This window comes from Amia ocellicauda, chromosome 18, assembly GCF_036373705.1.
Source record: "Amia ocellicauda isolate fAmiCal2 chromosome 18, fAmiCal2.hap1, whole genome shotgun sequence".
Taxonomy (NCBI): domain Eukaryota; kingdom Metazoa; phylum Chordata; class Actinopteri; order Amiiformes; family Amiidae; genus Amia; species Amia ocellicauda.
In genome coordinates, this window is record NC_089867.1 from 23,076,291 (window position 1) to 23,093,368 (window position 17,078).

Below are 17,078 nucleotides of genomic sequence, written 5' to 3' on the forward strand. Positions count from 1 at the left end.
ACACACGAGGCCTTGTGCGGAGGTTGCTGTCAAATTGAGTATCAAATCCCAATTTAGGCACAGCTGTGTTCCTTTGTGAGGAACCGAGGGTCCCCGAAAGAGTGCCCCACACTGACCCCCTCCCCCCTGACAGACATGGAGCGAGAGAGAGAGAGAGAGAGAGAGAGAGAGAGAGAGAGGTGCCAAACAATTACATCGAATTAGAGCGGAGGGGGGAGAGACAGAAAGAATGAGCGCTTTCTGCGAGCGTCCCCTGACCGAACAAAGCTTCTGTCTATCAATACGCCGGCTTCCTTTTCTCCTCAAATCACACTTAATGGGGCCTTCAAGTGCCCACATCACCGCCGCAAGTTTATAATTGTGACACATCCCTCGGAACGGAGCCCCCTATAAGCCACTCTGTCGCCATGGAGACCGGCACGCGGTCCCGCTCCCGCTGGGGGTCTCAGCCGGGCCTTCCCCGGATTACTCCTGACACCAGCAGCCTCCAAACCCCGGCGCCGACACTCAAAGTGTGAAAACACCTTGGAACAGTCGCGTCCCGTCACCCCAATACCGCGCCAAGTAAATGAGAATGACCTTCGGGTCGGCGTTTTTTTGCTGCTGTAGCCGTGGGCTTCGGCCTCGCCGTCCCGGTGGGAATGGGGCTTATGTTGTACTGCCGCGCACTGGGATCTGAAAGGTTGCGTTTTCTGTGTAGCCTGGCAGGTGTAAAACCTCCCTTTATTGTTTAATTATAGCTGAATTACTAGCACGGCACTTAGCCTATGGCATACCCTTTCGGGGGAAAGAAAGGCACTTTCAAGGATCCAATAAAACTGACAAAATTTTTGACAAACAAAATATAGCCTTGCTCCTTAAGAGTTTTATAAAAAACAAATATTGCTGATTTCCTGCATACAACATTGTGTATTAACCTTACTACGAACCAGATGTTGAGAGATACTGTTCATTTGAATATTGGCATCTGACTCTCAAGAGACTAAACAAAACAAACCAGTCAAACATTAATATTGGTCGAGCTCAGTGAAAGATTAATGACTACTCAGTTTTCAAGGGCATGTCAACAAAAAGAGATCATTAAATAACTTCTACATCTAAAATGACCTTCGATCTTTAAACTTTAAAAATAGTTTTATTACTGTAAGGAATCGTATTTAAAGACAGACACACAGCGACATCCTACGATTATATTTCAGACGCACTGGCCCATAAAAGCATTAAGCCATGGGCAACAGCAGAGCAACAAAGCTAACCACAAATGTCTTGGTAATATCCTGTAGCAATTACAATAACTAGCAATTATTGCTGGGTTGAAAATAAAAGCCACCATGTCACTTATTTTATTTCCTTTCTGGACATCTGCCAGATGTTACCCAAACCAGCGTCAACTACCTGTTTTTAATTCAGGCTGAACAATAAATATGTACATAAATAAGTTAAAGTTACATCTCAAATATATTCATCTCTAAATCATGCAAATGCACATCAGAATTCTGTGTTGAAAAGCTGGCGTTGTAAAGTGAAAAGTTGCACACTTGACAAGCTCAGCATCACGAGTGTTTTCTATTCTTGCTTTCTGGGGCTCAGCCTGGGAGACGATTCATTGATTGATTTATGAGCATCACGAGTCGAAAGGATCCAGAACGACAGGATTTGGATGAAAGGTGTTTCTGTGGTAGTTCATTTCAGTCATGTGCCTCATCAAATGTTTCTCTTTTTGGTTGCTGTTTCCTGGGGTGGAAAAATAAATAAATACATGGCTCAAATTGCCCACAGATATGTCACATGACCAAAGAGAAAGAGCCTAGATTTTATATGCCAGTCTTCATGGGCCAGCTGAGAGTGTCCTGTAGCATCCACTCTGAGCTCTGGCGCTGTGTTTGACGCTCAGTACATATTCCCAGAATTACGGCAACACTGCATTCATTTGCTAGTCGTTAAGGTGGGCTCTTGATGGTGAAATATCAACTGCCTTAGATGTACAGCTGGGATTGTGTGGGATTGTGTAAAATAAACAGTGTATCAGATATTTAAATGATAAATACAAACAGCTGCCACTGAGGGATATACACAAATACTTATTCAACTTTATTCTTAGTGCTTTTGGACATCCTACTTGCTGAAAAGAAGAAGAAACACAAAAAGATCAAGAAAAAAGACTCTTTGACACGTATATAAAAAGTGTTCTGCATAATAACTCCACCAGAGGACAGTGTGAAGCCTCTGAAAGATTTATTGGCTATTGTGGGTGTGCTACACTGGCACCGGCCTGTTTTCTTGCAGCATAAACCCGAGCTCAGCCTGACAAATAAACAAGTAAAGCTTTTCCCAAGACTAAACATGTGGCAGGCCAGCCCGGGCTTCGAGTTGCAGAGGAGAGGTATTTCCAGAAACCAAGCAGAGACCCCAAACTGTCATTTCAAACATGCTACCACGGAGTTCACGATTCCACAGCCGTCGATGAAACAAAGTCTTGGTAACAAATGATTGAACCAAAGATTCGTGCCATATGAGGACGGCGCAGCCCAAGCGTTTAGAGCAAACATCTGTTTGGTTTGTGAGCAGGGATTACATTACCGACTTGTGGAAAATTGCATGCACATTATAATATCCCTTTCTCTGGATAAAGCATAATGCCTTAAAGCATGCAGTTTTTCTATTATGTTTTTTTTTCTCCTTCTTTTGAAAATTACTGCCTCTCTCTCTCTCTCTCTCTCTCTCTCTCTCTCTCTCTATATATATATATATATATATATATATATATATATATATATATATATATATATATATATATATATGTACACACACACACACAACCTAATTAATGACACCATTGTCAAAATGTGAAAATTGGGCATTATTATTAGTAGTGATCCCTTTTTAGAAAGTCTTTCAATATCAGTTAATTATCATTTGTAATTATCACCCAATTCAACAGCTAATTACAGCAAATTGACTTATTCTACAATAGATAAGTGTCTATGTGTTTGTTTGTTGTATTACATAACAGTTTTAGTAAATCAGACATGCCTCACTCGTTGGATTGTACTAAAAGCCATGTTCTGTGTAGAGGATGGTTTTCTGAAGGGCACCATGACTCTCAGTAGGCATTGAGATCATTTGGGCAACACTGTAGCGGCAGCAGTGATGGGATTGCAGGGTGAGGGTCAATACATCTTCTACTGGGAGTGTTGTTGCACAGTGACCCAAGGAGAACAGGGTGGAAGACATTACACTGGCTGCTCAGAGTCCTGACATACATCTTATAAAAGACCCCCTGGAAGACCAGGCATGGAAATGAACGGAGATCAACGTTGCACACTCGACACTTTGTTGGGGGCAGCAGTTGCACAGAATTCCTCTGCCTATCTACCACGGCCAAGGGTGGGTCTACACCCAATTAAGTACTTTTGTGAACATCTGGCTTTTGTTGCAATAAAGTGGATGGTAAAGTCAATACCTTCCTGAAAGTTTATTCACTGATGATGTTTACACAGAGTCCAAAACTAGCTCAAACAAAGAGAAAACAAACAAAGTTTTAAGAGCAGACGTTTCTTTTCTTTGGCGTTTGTTTCCAGATGTTTGCTTTCCGATCCCTTGCAGAAGTGGAGAGAGTTCGGGTCCTGAACGCTTAACTCGTGCCCTTGCTCTACACCCAGACTGTGGCACAGTAAAATGGGATATTAAATTAGGAGATAAAGATATACCCAGAAGTCTCATGCATGTTGTTTTTGGAAAGTCCCGTGAATGAGTCTCCCACATATTGATTAAAATGAGAATAACTCAAGACAAAGCCAAAACCTGCGACAGAGAACTGAGGATCTGGCGGGCAGATTTTCATTTACTGAGAAGAAATAAACAAGTAGAACACGTAGCTCGGTGAAAGTGTGCTCTGATAGTGAGCAGAGCTGCCAGAGAGTAGAGCAGAAGGCCAATGACATCATCGACTTATAAGAAACACATACATTATTTTAACTCCATATGGGCCTCGGCATGTTTAAGGTCCTAAATAGCTGAACAAATGTTCATCGATGATGTGTTTATGCAAGGATAACACAGCACAGGTCACTTTCCATGGCATTTCAAGAAATGATTTTCAGATTCCTGGCATGCAAGACATCATCTGCGAGAAGAATAAGATGAATTGCCTTCAATGCTGCCTCCTTTGTTCTATATATAATGTAGGTATTTACTGCATTTGCACTCTCTGAAAGAGGGACGGAGTGTGCATGGTATAGATTTACTCCAAACGAGCCACTAAGCTTCTTGCAATCTGTCTTTCATTAAGCGCTCACTCAGAACTTCAAAACAGTCAATTGTGAAATCTGGATACAACAGAAGGGAGGGGGGACATGTTTCTTCTTTTCTCAGAGGCAGAAGACGACACAGGTGAAAACATTTGATGACCTCTTGCATTCTTTTGACGTCTACAGGTCAGCTGACCTCTTCGAGTCATGTTTGAATGCTGTCCTTGTTATTGGAGGTGGGGGACCAAGACTGGGCTGCCAAACAGGAGCTTTGATGCTCAGAGCCGTGCCAACCAAGAGAGTCAGTCCACTTTAAAAGTGCCCTACATATGCATTGACTATCTGCTGCCTGGGAGTTTCCACAACCTGAATAGTGTGACTTGCTTTGACTGCTAAACACCAGCACTTCTCTACAGCTGTTCAACAACATCCAATTAAGATAAAGTCAGCTCTGATTGACATTTTGACCATGAATAAACTGAAGAACTCTCTGAAGAAGTCCAGGTTGGAGGACAGGCGTTGCTCAGTGTGCACTCGATGCAGATCACATGAAGATCGACCACATCAAACCAGAGGAGCTTTTCCAGATCTGCAGGGACACACGCACCCGGGGACACAAATGGAAATTGGGCTTCAAGGCATTCGAGATGGAAAACAGGAGACACTTCTTCACACAGAGAGGCGTCACAATCTGAACAAACGATGTGGCTGAAGAGACAATTTGGGAACATTCAAAAACAGACTGGATAGGATCCTTGGATCACTTATTAATGGACACCAAACGAGCACGATGGTTCGAATGGCCTCCTCTCATTTCTTATATTCTAATGTTCTAACAGAAATGGCATTGCTGCACACCTGTGCGCTTTTTACAGTGTTGTTATCCTTTGCATATAATCACCATGTCATTGTTTTTTCCCTTTGTCGTTTGCTCACTTCGCCCACCTCTTGACTTGAATTCAGGTGCTGCCTTCGGAGTTGCACTTCCACTGTGTTCAGAGAGCATCATGGACTGCCTGGCATGCTCTGAGAAAATGAGGTTTGCCGAGCCGTTGTAAGGAAACATGTGGCTTGACGTGTAATTACCTTTGGATTACTGACATTTGCTTTAATGTGGAAACAGCAATCTGCCTAAGGAGATGACGAACAGTGACATACATGATCATTAAGTTGGACGTTGTAATTAAGACTCGCCTGTGTTGATAGAGCAGTGTTCAGGGACTGTGTCGGATTAATTAATTAATCCCTTTCATTTGCATCCTCCCACGGGTGTTGCCACTACATTGCATCAGCAAAGCGGTTCGAATGAGTCTTCTTAGAAAACACAGAAATCCCTCAAACAAAACGAGGTCTGCCATTCCTCCTTACTGGCATTGACACTCAGTTGATAGTGTTGGCAGCTTCTTGCATTACTTTCTCTGTCTGTTGCATGACCTATTGTGTGTGAGTTTGTGTGTGAACATCTTCTGCACAAGCTACTCGAATTCAATTTCCAGTATAACGTCTGAAAAAGTTCTGAAGGTTTTAGGTACAACATGCGGTCTACTGCCTGTTCCACGTTTAAATGCTTTTCTACACTTACCATCTGAATACAGCCTCCAGGAATTGGTTCCTGTTGGGATTGGAACACTTAACTGTAATTTTTTTTAATACAGAAGTGGCCATTACGGTTTCTTTTGCATCCACCAATTGATAGTCAGCTTGGCTTAGTGTAACAGCCCTTGTTTGGGTCCTGTTAAGATGAAGAGTACATACACGCATCCCCTGAAATGTCTGTCGTCAGAAGATTAATTTATTTTCGCACCAATGGGGAAAAGGAAAAAGCTTTGCAAACTCACAGTTGACCAGCATACTACAGAAGTCAGTATTGTGTTGCAAGTGAAAGAAACCCTGGCTAGCTTGCAGCCCACCCAACCTCTACTATTCTTGGCCAACTGTGCGCCACTCTGGGTTGCTGTAAGGCTCAAGGACATAGGCCTAGTTCCAACTCCAAATGTCTAGACTATAAGACCTGGTCTGCGTACAAGTTGTTACTGTGAGCTGAGATGATTAGTGACTGGCCGATCCAAACATAGAGGTGGCACGACAAAGGATACATTTACATTTTTGTCTTTTAAATGTCTTTACTAACCTTTCCTGCCTTTATTTGTTTGCATTCTCCTCTTCTAATTTCTCATAAAAGCCCAGGCCTGTGCAGGTCTTTCACATCTAGGGCTCCCTCCTGCCACCAGCTACAGCTTAGGCTGTTAAGACAGTTGTAAAGAGGCTCTTAAGGAGACAAACAACACTTGTCTTGGGAGTCCCATTAGCAACACAAACAGAGGGGCTGAAAGGAGAGACACAATTGATTGGAGTTTAATTGGTGACAGAGCCTCTTAAATGTCTACAGTACACACATGCGCTCACAATTGCAGTGCAGAGGTTTTTGTCAATAAATCAATAGCGTTTAGCAAGTGGTGCGGGGCGAAGCAGAAAGGAGGAACATGTCTACAACCGGTACCAGGCAGCTGGGTGCCGTTGCCTTTGCCTGTGCCCAACACTTCCCCTATAGAGCTGAAGGCCATCACCACAGAAACACAGCATGGCCACTGAGGCAGAGATGCCCAGCCTGGTCTGCAAACCTGAGTTATTCTGCGGCGATCGCATTCGGAGTCTGAAAGAAAGACTTCCAAGAAAGATACACTTTGGGCAATAGCAAGAAAAGATACATTCCATTAATTTCCCTTCAAGTCACCATTACCAGAATTCGTTACCAATTAAAAATGTAACTAAGTGTTGGTAAAGTATGAATACTACTGATTGTAGCTTAACATTGCCGTGCAATATTCAAGTCATGAAGGTTTACAGTGAGTAATATCACACAGTACCACACAAATATTTTGCTGTACTTTCTTATAATTTGTTTTAGAAATCCAATAAAAGTGGCCTACGTAAAAATTCGTTCTTTCCTTTCCTTGCAAACCCTTACCTGGTAAAAAAAATAATAATAATAATTCCTGACTTACAATTGAATCACCCACCTCTGACTTGTTAATGGGGGGGAATTGTGCTTACAGTTTTCTCTCAGTGGGAACATTCTTGTGAATAGTGTTTATGTTATATATATATCCAGCAACAAGCAAACCACGACTACAGATTAAACAGTCTCAATTAGGATTTTTCTCATTCTAAACAAAACATTTACTTTGTTAGATCAAAACGTAAGTGGCGTCTAAATCTTTCCGCACATTACGTGTCTTTTAAAGGCACATGGTGCTTGATGTTTCAATCAAGAAATGACCGAACAGGACCAATAAAAATGGCTTCCAAACAATGGTTTCTTTTGTGCTTTATAACGCTTTGTAAATGAGGTGTACGGGAAGAATCACGGTATTCCGTGGAATATTTAAGCTGTGTACATATCTCAAATATATTCCCTTTTATAAGACTTCCACAGGAATCCATGTCTAAGGGGCAGGACTGACACCACCCACCCTCCGCGGTCACAATTTCAACCCGCCAAACCCGCTTCCCACTGAGACGACAATCACTGCCATTACCAGCATGAAAGGAGACAGTTCTCAAAATGGAAAGAGAGGGTGACTGGGAGGGGGTTGACGGTGAACTTTTGACCTCCCCCGCTCTCACTTCGCCGAGATCTGTGCCGCTCACTTGTTACAACGAGGTCGCGGCGAGGTCAGGCGCTTCACAGCTCCGTCGCGACTCGGGGCGCGAAGCGGGCGAGACGGTGGAGTGATTGGGGTGACTGGAGCGGAAAGTCAAGCACCAATCAATGCCCCGGCAACCAGACCCCGTGTTCATCTGCCAACCCGTGCGCCATCTTTGTGCGCGTATTCAATTCCACATTCTGACATTGTTCAGTTCCGGCTTTGTGACTGAAGACCAGAGGGTAAGACGTGATAAAAGAGAAGTTGTCTGTACGGCTATTTTCGCTTCGATTCGGACTGAAAGGCGCTACTCCGGGCACAAGGTCTGGAATTGGGAAATAAAACGAAAATAACCACGAGAAGCCCGTGGACGTATCTGTTACGCAGTACAATCCATTTGATAAAATACATATCCGAGACTCCGTAGCACCAGCTTTGTTTCAAATTGAAATTAATAAGTAATACCTAAGAATTCTGTTCAGCAACAAAAAAGATAATCTACAATTCTCTCCTTTCGAAGAGGTGTTAAATGTTTCATTAACATGTTTTCCATTTGACTGTAACAATAGCACTAATAGGCAACTAATAAAACAATTACACAAGGTAATTGAACTGCATAGGTGTAGAAAGTGAACTAGCTGCCAAGGTTCATCTCAGAGATGATTCACAACAGTAAAACAATTAAACTAATAACTAAAACTAAAATCTATTAGAAACCTATTCAACATTAGCTCTCTGATTTGACCGAAGATTGTATTCATGCAAATGCACAAGAGCGTTAGTGCTTTAACAGTAAAGAAAGAGAAAGAAAGACAATGGGTCACAATTAAGATGAAGAAACAACCACAGCACTTAACAGATGTCATTTCTTTTTATTGAGGAGAGTCAAGTTGGGCTTTCCATTTTTAGAAAATAAACCAATAACAATATTACAAATAATTAAATTGTTACATCATTCACAGGGTTACAGTCAATGTACATTTATACAGAGTACAGGACTTCCCGCTTCAGTCACAGTGGTCTGGGCCGGCAGTGCTGCGTGTGGGCTGGGGGGTGTGGGGGGCGACTATGCGTCTCTTTAGGGCGTTGAGGATGTGGGGCTCTCGGGGAGGAATGAGGGGGTTGTGACACGGCGGAGCGGAACGATCGGCATAGGAATCGAGGTCAGCGGGTTTACCGTCTGAGCGGCAGGGGGCGATCGTTCCCTTCACACAGCTGAGAGGGACGGGGAGGAAGCCATTTTGTCTCCGGTGCAGAACTAAGGAAAGAAAATGTCCCGGTGACAGCCACATCCAGAGGGCAGCGCGAGATGAACTGAAGCTAAGAAAAACAGAATTTGCAAGTCGTTGTTCAGCTTTCTGTCAACAGGATGGATTAAACGATCCACAGAGGGACAGCAGCTGTCAAGGTCTTGTTCAACAATGTGGTACAACCATTGTTTTAGTGGCAAAAGATTCAAAACTTTCCATTCTTTGTCTTTCCTTTCCTTTCACCCACAGGAGACCGAGTTTACCAAGTGCCGATTGACCCATTTCCCGTGAAACGTCAATTTTCTCATCATTGGTTTACTCCTAATCATTTCAATGGTATTTCCTTCTCTATGTTATGATAGGCAATTAAATATAACCAATGATGAATTTCATGCACCAATGATTACATTAAAAGACAGAGAATTTGACCAATTGATACATTTACAGCTGTACATCCTGACTATGCCAATCCCTGACCAGATTTCCCAGAATGCCGTCTAATCAAAGTTCTCTGATGGCAAAGTGGTGCAGTTCATTCAATTGATTGTTCTCACTCTAGTCAAAGCAATATCCTGCTCTTTTCATGAAATACTTGATGGCAGTTCTGATTTTTAATGAATTAACTCAAAGGGATTTATAATTATTGTAAATGTCTTCAAATTCATATTACCGCCATTCAAAAGCCTTCACGCTTGCTCTACACGATCCTCCAGAGAGTGTCCAGACCACGATTTGTCTTGATTTATTACTATATTGATAGTGTCATGTGCTATCTCTACTTTCTTAAGAGACAACTGATGGGAGCAAACTTGCAAAATAGCACCATGAAATCTCTGCTTTCAATGAGATCACCCCGGTCACAATCAAACCCAAAAATCTAAATAAAATAAAAAGACACCAGTTACATGCTCCAGCTTTGAAAAAAGCCAGGATATTTGACAGAGGATTTGTTTTGAAAACGTTTCTAGATTCAAAACTGCTCAAAAAGGTATACTATCCTATGAAGAACTGTACATTGTTTATACCTTCATTTCTTAAAGCAGGATGGCTGCAGTTTCAGAATACACAGTGGATCATGCATTTGAGAAGTGATTTCCAAAACAGAAAAAACAACAAAGATATATTTAAAAATGTGGCCACTGTACACTGCATTATATAAAAAAAAATACCCTATTTTTTATTACAGTTTTAGAGCCATTTACAACATATATATAAAAAACGAGCAAGCAAACATTAGTTTTACAAATTGTATTCTGAACGCACTGTCATTCTGATCAAATTACTCACCCTTTTCACCATTTTCAGGATCATAGTGGACATAAGTGCTGAATTCACAATTGATTTTGTGTAAGACTTTGTTAGCAGAGGAAGAATTCAAAATTTCTTCATTAACTGCAAGAACCCTACTATGGAACACATTTTTGTTCCTGGATAGTAAGTGTTATTTCCTAATTGCTTATGCCTCAAAAGTATAGAAAATGGCTATTATTCCCCACAAACTTTGACCAACAAAAGACATGACTACAAAAGATTTAGAAGTGAGTAGTTTTTCAAGATTTACGATTAAGTACAGTATAATCGTAAATCTTGAAAAACTACTCACTTCTAAATCTTTTGTAGTCATGTGGTCAAAGCTTGTTGGGAATCATAGCCATTTTCTATACTTATCATGCATAAGCAATTAGGAAAAAACACTTACTATCCAGGAACAAAAAAAAAAAAAATTGTTACACAGTGTTATTTGACATATTTTCTCTGCACTTCACATCGTGCACCGGTGAGACAAGGATACTTTGATGGAATACCAGCTCTAAAACGCTGCCGTCTCATTTTCAAAGTAAATACAGACGAAAAGTGTGCTGTGCATATCTAATTCTGTTCCACATTCACCTCTGCGTCTTCGAATGATAAAACTACAGGAATGGAAGCAGCTCCGATCCTGTCAGAGGGATCTTGACAGGAAGGTTAGGAGGCAGTGAAGAGAAATGAAAAGACACATTACATTTTCAGCCCAACCCCAGCCCTCTTTTCACTTGCGCTAATGAAGTAACGCACTACTGAATTAACACAAAAACTGCCTAAAAGATAATCCCAGCCTGGCATTCAAAATCAGGGAGGGGCATAGATCTTATACGAGCGAGGATCCCCGGCTCTTGAACATCTGTGTTGTGCTGAGCAAACATCAATCAGTCAGAGATGAAACAGCAGACACGCAGAAGTTGGATCAATCAATAAAAACTTCACTGCGTTCAGGTGAGCATAAAAGCCTTACTCTCTTTCTAAACAGAAGATTCTTCATTTTCTTGGCATCCTTTTTATTTGCACTACTTTATATTCCCCTTCACTTCTGTCATTTTCTGAGTGGAAGAGAGACAGATACTCAACGTGAAGGAGAACGCTTATCAACATTTTCCATAGAGCTTCGATCACTGTGTTTCTCACAGGCGGAGAACGACGCCCCTGGCACTTAACACTGAAGAGAAAACTAAAAGGTGCGCCTGGAGAGGGAGCGAGTGTGGGATGTGCCCCCAACTCCAACAAGAAAATCAATGTGACTGCGAGTTGAAGAGCTCTTAGCAGAACAGCCGACATAACATCGAAAAAAATGAGAAAAGTTATCAATAACAGCAACAAGATCAACACATAGCAGTCCGCAACTTTCTATCACCAGTTGAGATATGGGTTATATGCAGACTAAAAATAAGACTCCAATCCTAGACCAGAAAAGCCAAATCTCACAGAAGCCAGTCGTACCGATTCGCAGAACTGGGGGCAAGGCTTCAGACAGCTGCCCCTCACAAAAGAACAATTACAAATGTAATTTAACCCAATACTTTCTGGAACCTTTGTTGGTGTCAAATCAGAGGACTCTCCGCCCTCCTATTGTCCCAGATCAATTAGGCAATCAATTATGGACAAATATGAATAGATTCACACAGGTTAGCCCGGGCAATACATCAGCATATATTTTTCACACATATCTGAACGGACAACCTGAATAAGCAACCTGTGGCGATGCATAGTACTTTACTTTAATAGTACGCTCATCTGTAAACATGGAGTCTCGTTCCCTGCTTTCAAAAGACCCCGATTTGGATCGATCCAGCACTGTGTGACACAAAACAACATGGGGAAGCCCTAGCAATAGACTTTGTAGATATAAAATGTCACGATGGTCGTACAAAATGAGCGATTCTGCAGATGTGTTCGTGATAATGGGTGAGAAAACGTAAATTCAGAAAAGGTAATTGCTTCCTTTTATAATAATGAGACTGTATTAGGATGCCCAGGGGCTATTGTTTTTAAAAACATAAAAATGCCCAAATCAGGGATAATGAGGAACAGATTTAGGATAAGTAGGAAGATGTTGAGGGAGGAGGGGTGGGGGGCACTAGTTTTTTGTTGTTGTTGTTGTTCAACGACCTCAGACACAAACTGGACTCGAGCGTAGTCTTTTATTTAACAAAAACAAAAATAGAAATTGAAATGTAATGTGACCACGGGAATCAAACTTATCACGAAGGATGTCTCAGCGTCTGATTCACATGGCGCCCATTTCCTTTGCAGTTGTCACAAGAACTGTTTCAACAAACAGTAGGTTTGTATAAAAGTATTACAATTTGCCCTGTGGTTTTTGGGAACTGTACAGGTTTAAATAAAGAAAAACGCTCTCTATATGCGATTATAATGCTATAATGCTGTTTGGGAGAATCCACACACTTCCTTTCAATGGCTTAGAAGTTGCATTTGGCATTCAGTGATGTTAAACCATCTCTATCCTTATTTGAATAAAGCACAGCAGTCTGCCAACTGTATAGACAGACAGCACAGTATGCAGAACTGTCAGATTCAGATATGAATGTGAACTAATGTGAATCAATGAATGTATTCAAATATTCATGGGGGGGGGGGACAAAAAAAATAAATACATGCACTCTTTTAATCTGAATCACTGTCTGGCAAAAAGGAAAGAGCCAAACATGGTGAACCACGCATTTAATGAGTATTGATCTCCCTATGGTTTGCATTAGAGATTATTACACTGAGATGGTACGGAAACAAAATGAAAATGACACGTAATGAAATGTGAAGGAAAGGGTCGGACTTTTAAAAGGCATTTGAAAGGAAGATTAAGCCAAATAAATGAAAATCCCAGCGAAATCTGGAATCCATTCACATATATTTGAAGACTGTGTTTCATTGCAAACACAATAAAAAAGTAAAAAACACTAAAAACACTCTCCCGACGGTGCCTTCGACATTTGTACAATCTGATGAGCATAAAAAAAAACATGCATAAAAGAAAACAATAGAACAATACAAGAAGGATGCAGCATAATGTACTGTACATGTCAACACAAACCTGAATCACTTAAACCTGAAATTATAGGACGGACAGCTGGACAAAGGCCGGGACGGACACAAGCAGGAATGGAGAAGGATAGGGGGGTGCTGGTGGATTTCACTGCGTTTTACCAGGACCAAGAGGAAATAAAACCCAGTCTGTTTACCTCCTCCATCTTTCGTGTGAATAAGAAACTCTTATACCGCCTGAAAGATGATCATTTTGGGACGGGAAGCATTTGCCAAACATTTTTGGAAGAGCTTAATCTTGGAAGCACTTATTCATCTGTCTGGATCACAGAAGATGCTGCAAAGTTGACCCTGCGTTTACTAAACATCAAGAGCTGTTCAAGAGTGGGGATTTTTGTTTCTTTTGTGCTCTTCACAAAAGTACGGTGTTATTGTGTTTAAAGGAAGAGAAGATAAAGAAACAAACAAACAAAAACAACTCCAGGAACGTCATCCCATCCAGTCGAGGGAACTCTAGTGTCGGGATCAGACGCAGGGTAGTCTGCCTCAGATCTGTTTCCCTCTCCATCAGGCACAAGAGTTTGTGAAGACCGCTCTCATAACCAGGGTAATTCAAGGTCTACCCCGAATACTGAAACGCAAAGGAGCACCTGATAGATGAGAACAAGGGATGAAACAGTCCTACTTGATAACGTTATCGAACACTCATCATCGTCTCATCCCTGAAAGTCACAAGGGTGAGTCTTTCATGTTCGCACAAAATGATGTTTGAAGTTTGCGAGTCTCGGGTTCTAGTGTTCGTCTGTAGGCGTCCCTCTCAGGTCTCCTTTCATGTGCCAGTAAGGGTCCTTCATTTTGCGTTTTGCAGCGGTTACTATTGTAATGGAAATTCTCCCCATCTTAGTTTCAGTCATCAATCCCACCCCTAACATGTACTTTTTTCATATATTAACAATGACATTTCTTCTGTTCTTCTGCCAGCTTTGCGAATAACCGAACAAAACAAAGAAAGCAAGACATGAAAAAAAACAAAAAAAAAAACGTCTGGAATTCTCTGAGGATTAGTCTTTTCTGTGTTCATTAAAAGGAAGGATGGCTGTTTTTGCTTTTTGTGTTTCAAATGCAATTTTTTAAAATTTTATTTTTACCTTTTCTATAAATTTGCACGGTGTAAAATCCCCGGAAGATGAAAGACATGGAAATTGGAAAGACATGCAGAAATTCTCTTTTGATGGGACCAATGCCACCAAACTGGTATGGTTCTCCATTTTCACAGAGTTATGGGTACTTTCGCCTCTGCTTTGACTGGGAAGATCCTGCTTGCTTCTCACACCTTTGTTGCTGGCATCGTCATAAGGCAAGTGGCACCGATCGCCTCTCGCCTTACAGAATTGGCAAAGACAAGTCAATGGTTTCAGGACCCTGTTATCAATTGCGCTTACAAACGTCTACTATATATCACACAAACTCTGATATCCCCCCCACCCCCATTCCCCTCCCAGCACCCCTTGCCTCCAATCAAGAAAGGTGCATAAAACATCTGTGCTCCCGAAAATGTAATCTTGTCATAATAGTTACAGAATATAAAAAAGGATTGTACCACCAAATCTGCCCAACCTCGAGAAAAACAAAATGCTTTCTATGCTATTCCAGTCAAAATTACATTACTGTCATCATATGTGGTATTAAAAATCCTAATACTTCCTTATAAAACATCTTTAAAAAAAAAGAAAAGAAACACAAAAAGTACTTCAAAAAAAGAATAATCGGAAAATAAAAGCTCATCAACACAGTGTTCCTGTAAAGTGTCTTGAAGCCGAGCTCCCAGTGAAGTCAACTCAACTCCGCATGCTCACAAACTAGCTCCCTGGCGGCGGCCATTTTGTGTCGGCCACACACCGAAAGGTTCAAAACAATAAAGGGAATCTTTCTCTATCTCGTGAAGAGCAAAAATATGTGCACTCAGGGTCCTTCTATGTAAACAATATAGGAAAAGAACACCCAAAAACGTATTTTTTTTCTTTTTTTTCAGTATTTTGTAAGTCTGTGGAGAGAATACATATTATGGCATCGATGTTGAGTCAGCATGGTGCGATTTAACATTTCGAAACATAAAAAAGATGAATGACAAGAAATTATAACCTCCCTCTCAACCCCCTCATGAAACTCTGAAGACCAGTTCATCGAATCCCGAAACGGAAACAGAAGCTGGGGCTCGGCGACGGACCGAGTCAGTGATGACATTGCAGACTTTCAAGCGCGTCTGATATGTACAGGATGATGTCAGAGGTATGGAGGGAGGCGGTTCCATTTGGCAGGCGGTGGTGAATTTAAAAAAACAACCGCAGAAAAAAAAAATGATTCCGGTAAGATGAAATGAAGCAAAGAAAACAATATTTATCACAATGTCCACACTGTCAAAGTGACTATTTCAATGTGAGGAAAAATAAAAAAGTCCTCATTTATTTTATTTTTTTACTTTTTTTTTTTTTTTTTACTTTTTGTTTTGCTTGTTTTAAAAGTTTTTCCTTTTTTTTCTTGTTTTAAGTCTCAGAAATTGTTCAAACGGGCAAGTGCTGCCAAAAAGAGATCCTTTACGTAGTTCGCAGCCTCCGCGGATAATTTTTCCCGCCCTTGTTCACAAAAACGGGGCGCCCTTCTCGGTCCTGAAATCTCTTATTCCGTTTTCTGGTTTTCGCCGGGATGCGCCGTCTTACTGCTTTCCGTAAGACTCCCAACTAAATCAGAAAGCTCTCAGAACCATCGTGTGTGTGTGTGAGTGTGTGTGTGTTTGTGGGGGTGGGGGGGAATCTCCAGTTTTCATTTGTCTTCGTTTGTTTTCGTAGCCCTTTTAAAGGGTAGCCTTTCAATTCGGTTCTATATGTATACATATATATAATCTATATATATATATATATATATATATATATGTATATACTGTATATATTTCCTCGTGTTTAATTAGTTTTTTTCTTTTCTTTATGTTTTAAAAAAACAAAACACAAACTGCAACGAAACAAACCCAAATAATAATAAAAAAACAAACTCAATTTACAGAAGTCGCCGTCAGAGACTCGGCTTCGGCTGCCAGCCTCTCGTCTTCCTGCTGTTCCCTGCTGGCTGTCAAGGACACTGGGCTCGGCGAATTCATGGACAAAGGAAGATCGGGGGGCTCGGGGCCGGGGAGGGCCGGGGAAACGGGGCGCGGTGGGAACGGGGGTGCGTTTGAAAGACAGTCTCGCAGGAAGACCAGGCTCAGGGTCCGGCGCCCCCTCCACCACTTCTTTAGGGTCAAACTTCTACCGACTGGATTTGGTTCATTTGGGCTCGCATCATCTGCACGCTGTTGAGGATCTTCTTCTGATGGCCTGCTAGCGTCACCCCCACTCGCAGGATATCGCTGGAGGCAGAGAGAGAAGACAAGAACAAAGTTACGGTTAAGTTACTAATATGTCGTATCAGAATTCGTTATTGAACCCAGCTCCCTCGAGAATCACACACACTCACTCAGAACCGGAAACCCTGAACAACATTAAAGGGGCATTTAAAATCCCCTCAGTATAACTGGTATAGGTATATTCACTTCGCTTATGACAGGGCTTTGCTTGCTTTTCTAA

General features: G+C 41.5%; 1 protein-coding gene across 6 annotated transcripts in view; it reads right to left on the reverse strand.

The window, feature by feature from the left end:
• Positions 1-8,749: 8,749 nt before the first annotated feature.
• Positions 8,750-17,078, reverse strand: part of LOC136714040 (ephrin type-B receptor 2) — a 160,286-nt gene continuing 151,957 nt past the window's right edge. For all 6 annotated transcript variants that reach the window (XM_066691343.1, XM_066691342.1, XM_066691341.1 and 3 more), the window contains one exon: positions 8,750-16,861. In XM_066691343.1, the coding sequence (XP_066547440.1) occupies positions 16,753-16,861 (109 nt within the window). In that variant the 3' untranslated portion in view covers positions 8,750-16,752. The remainder of the gene's footprint in view (positions 16,862-17,078) is intronic.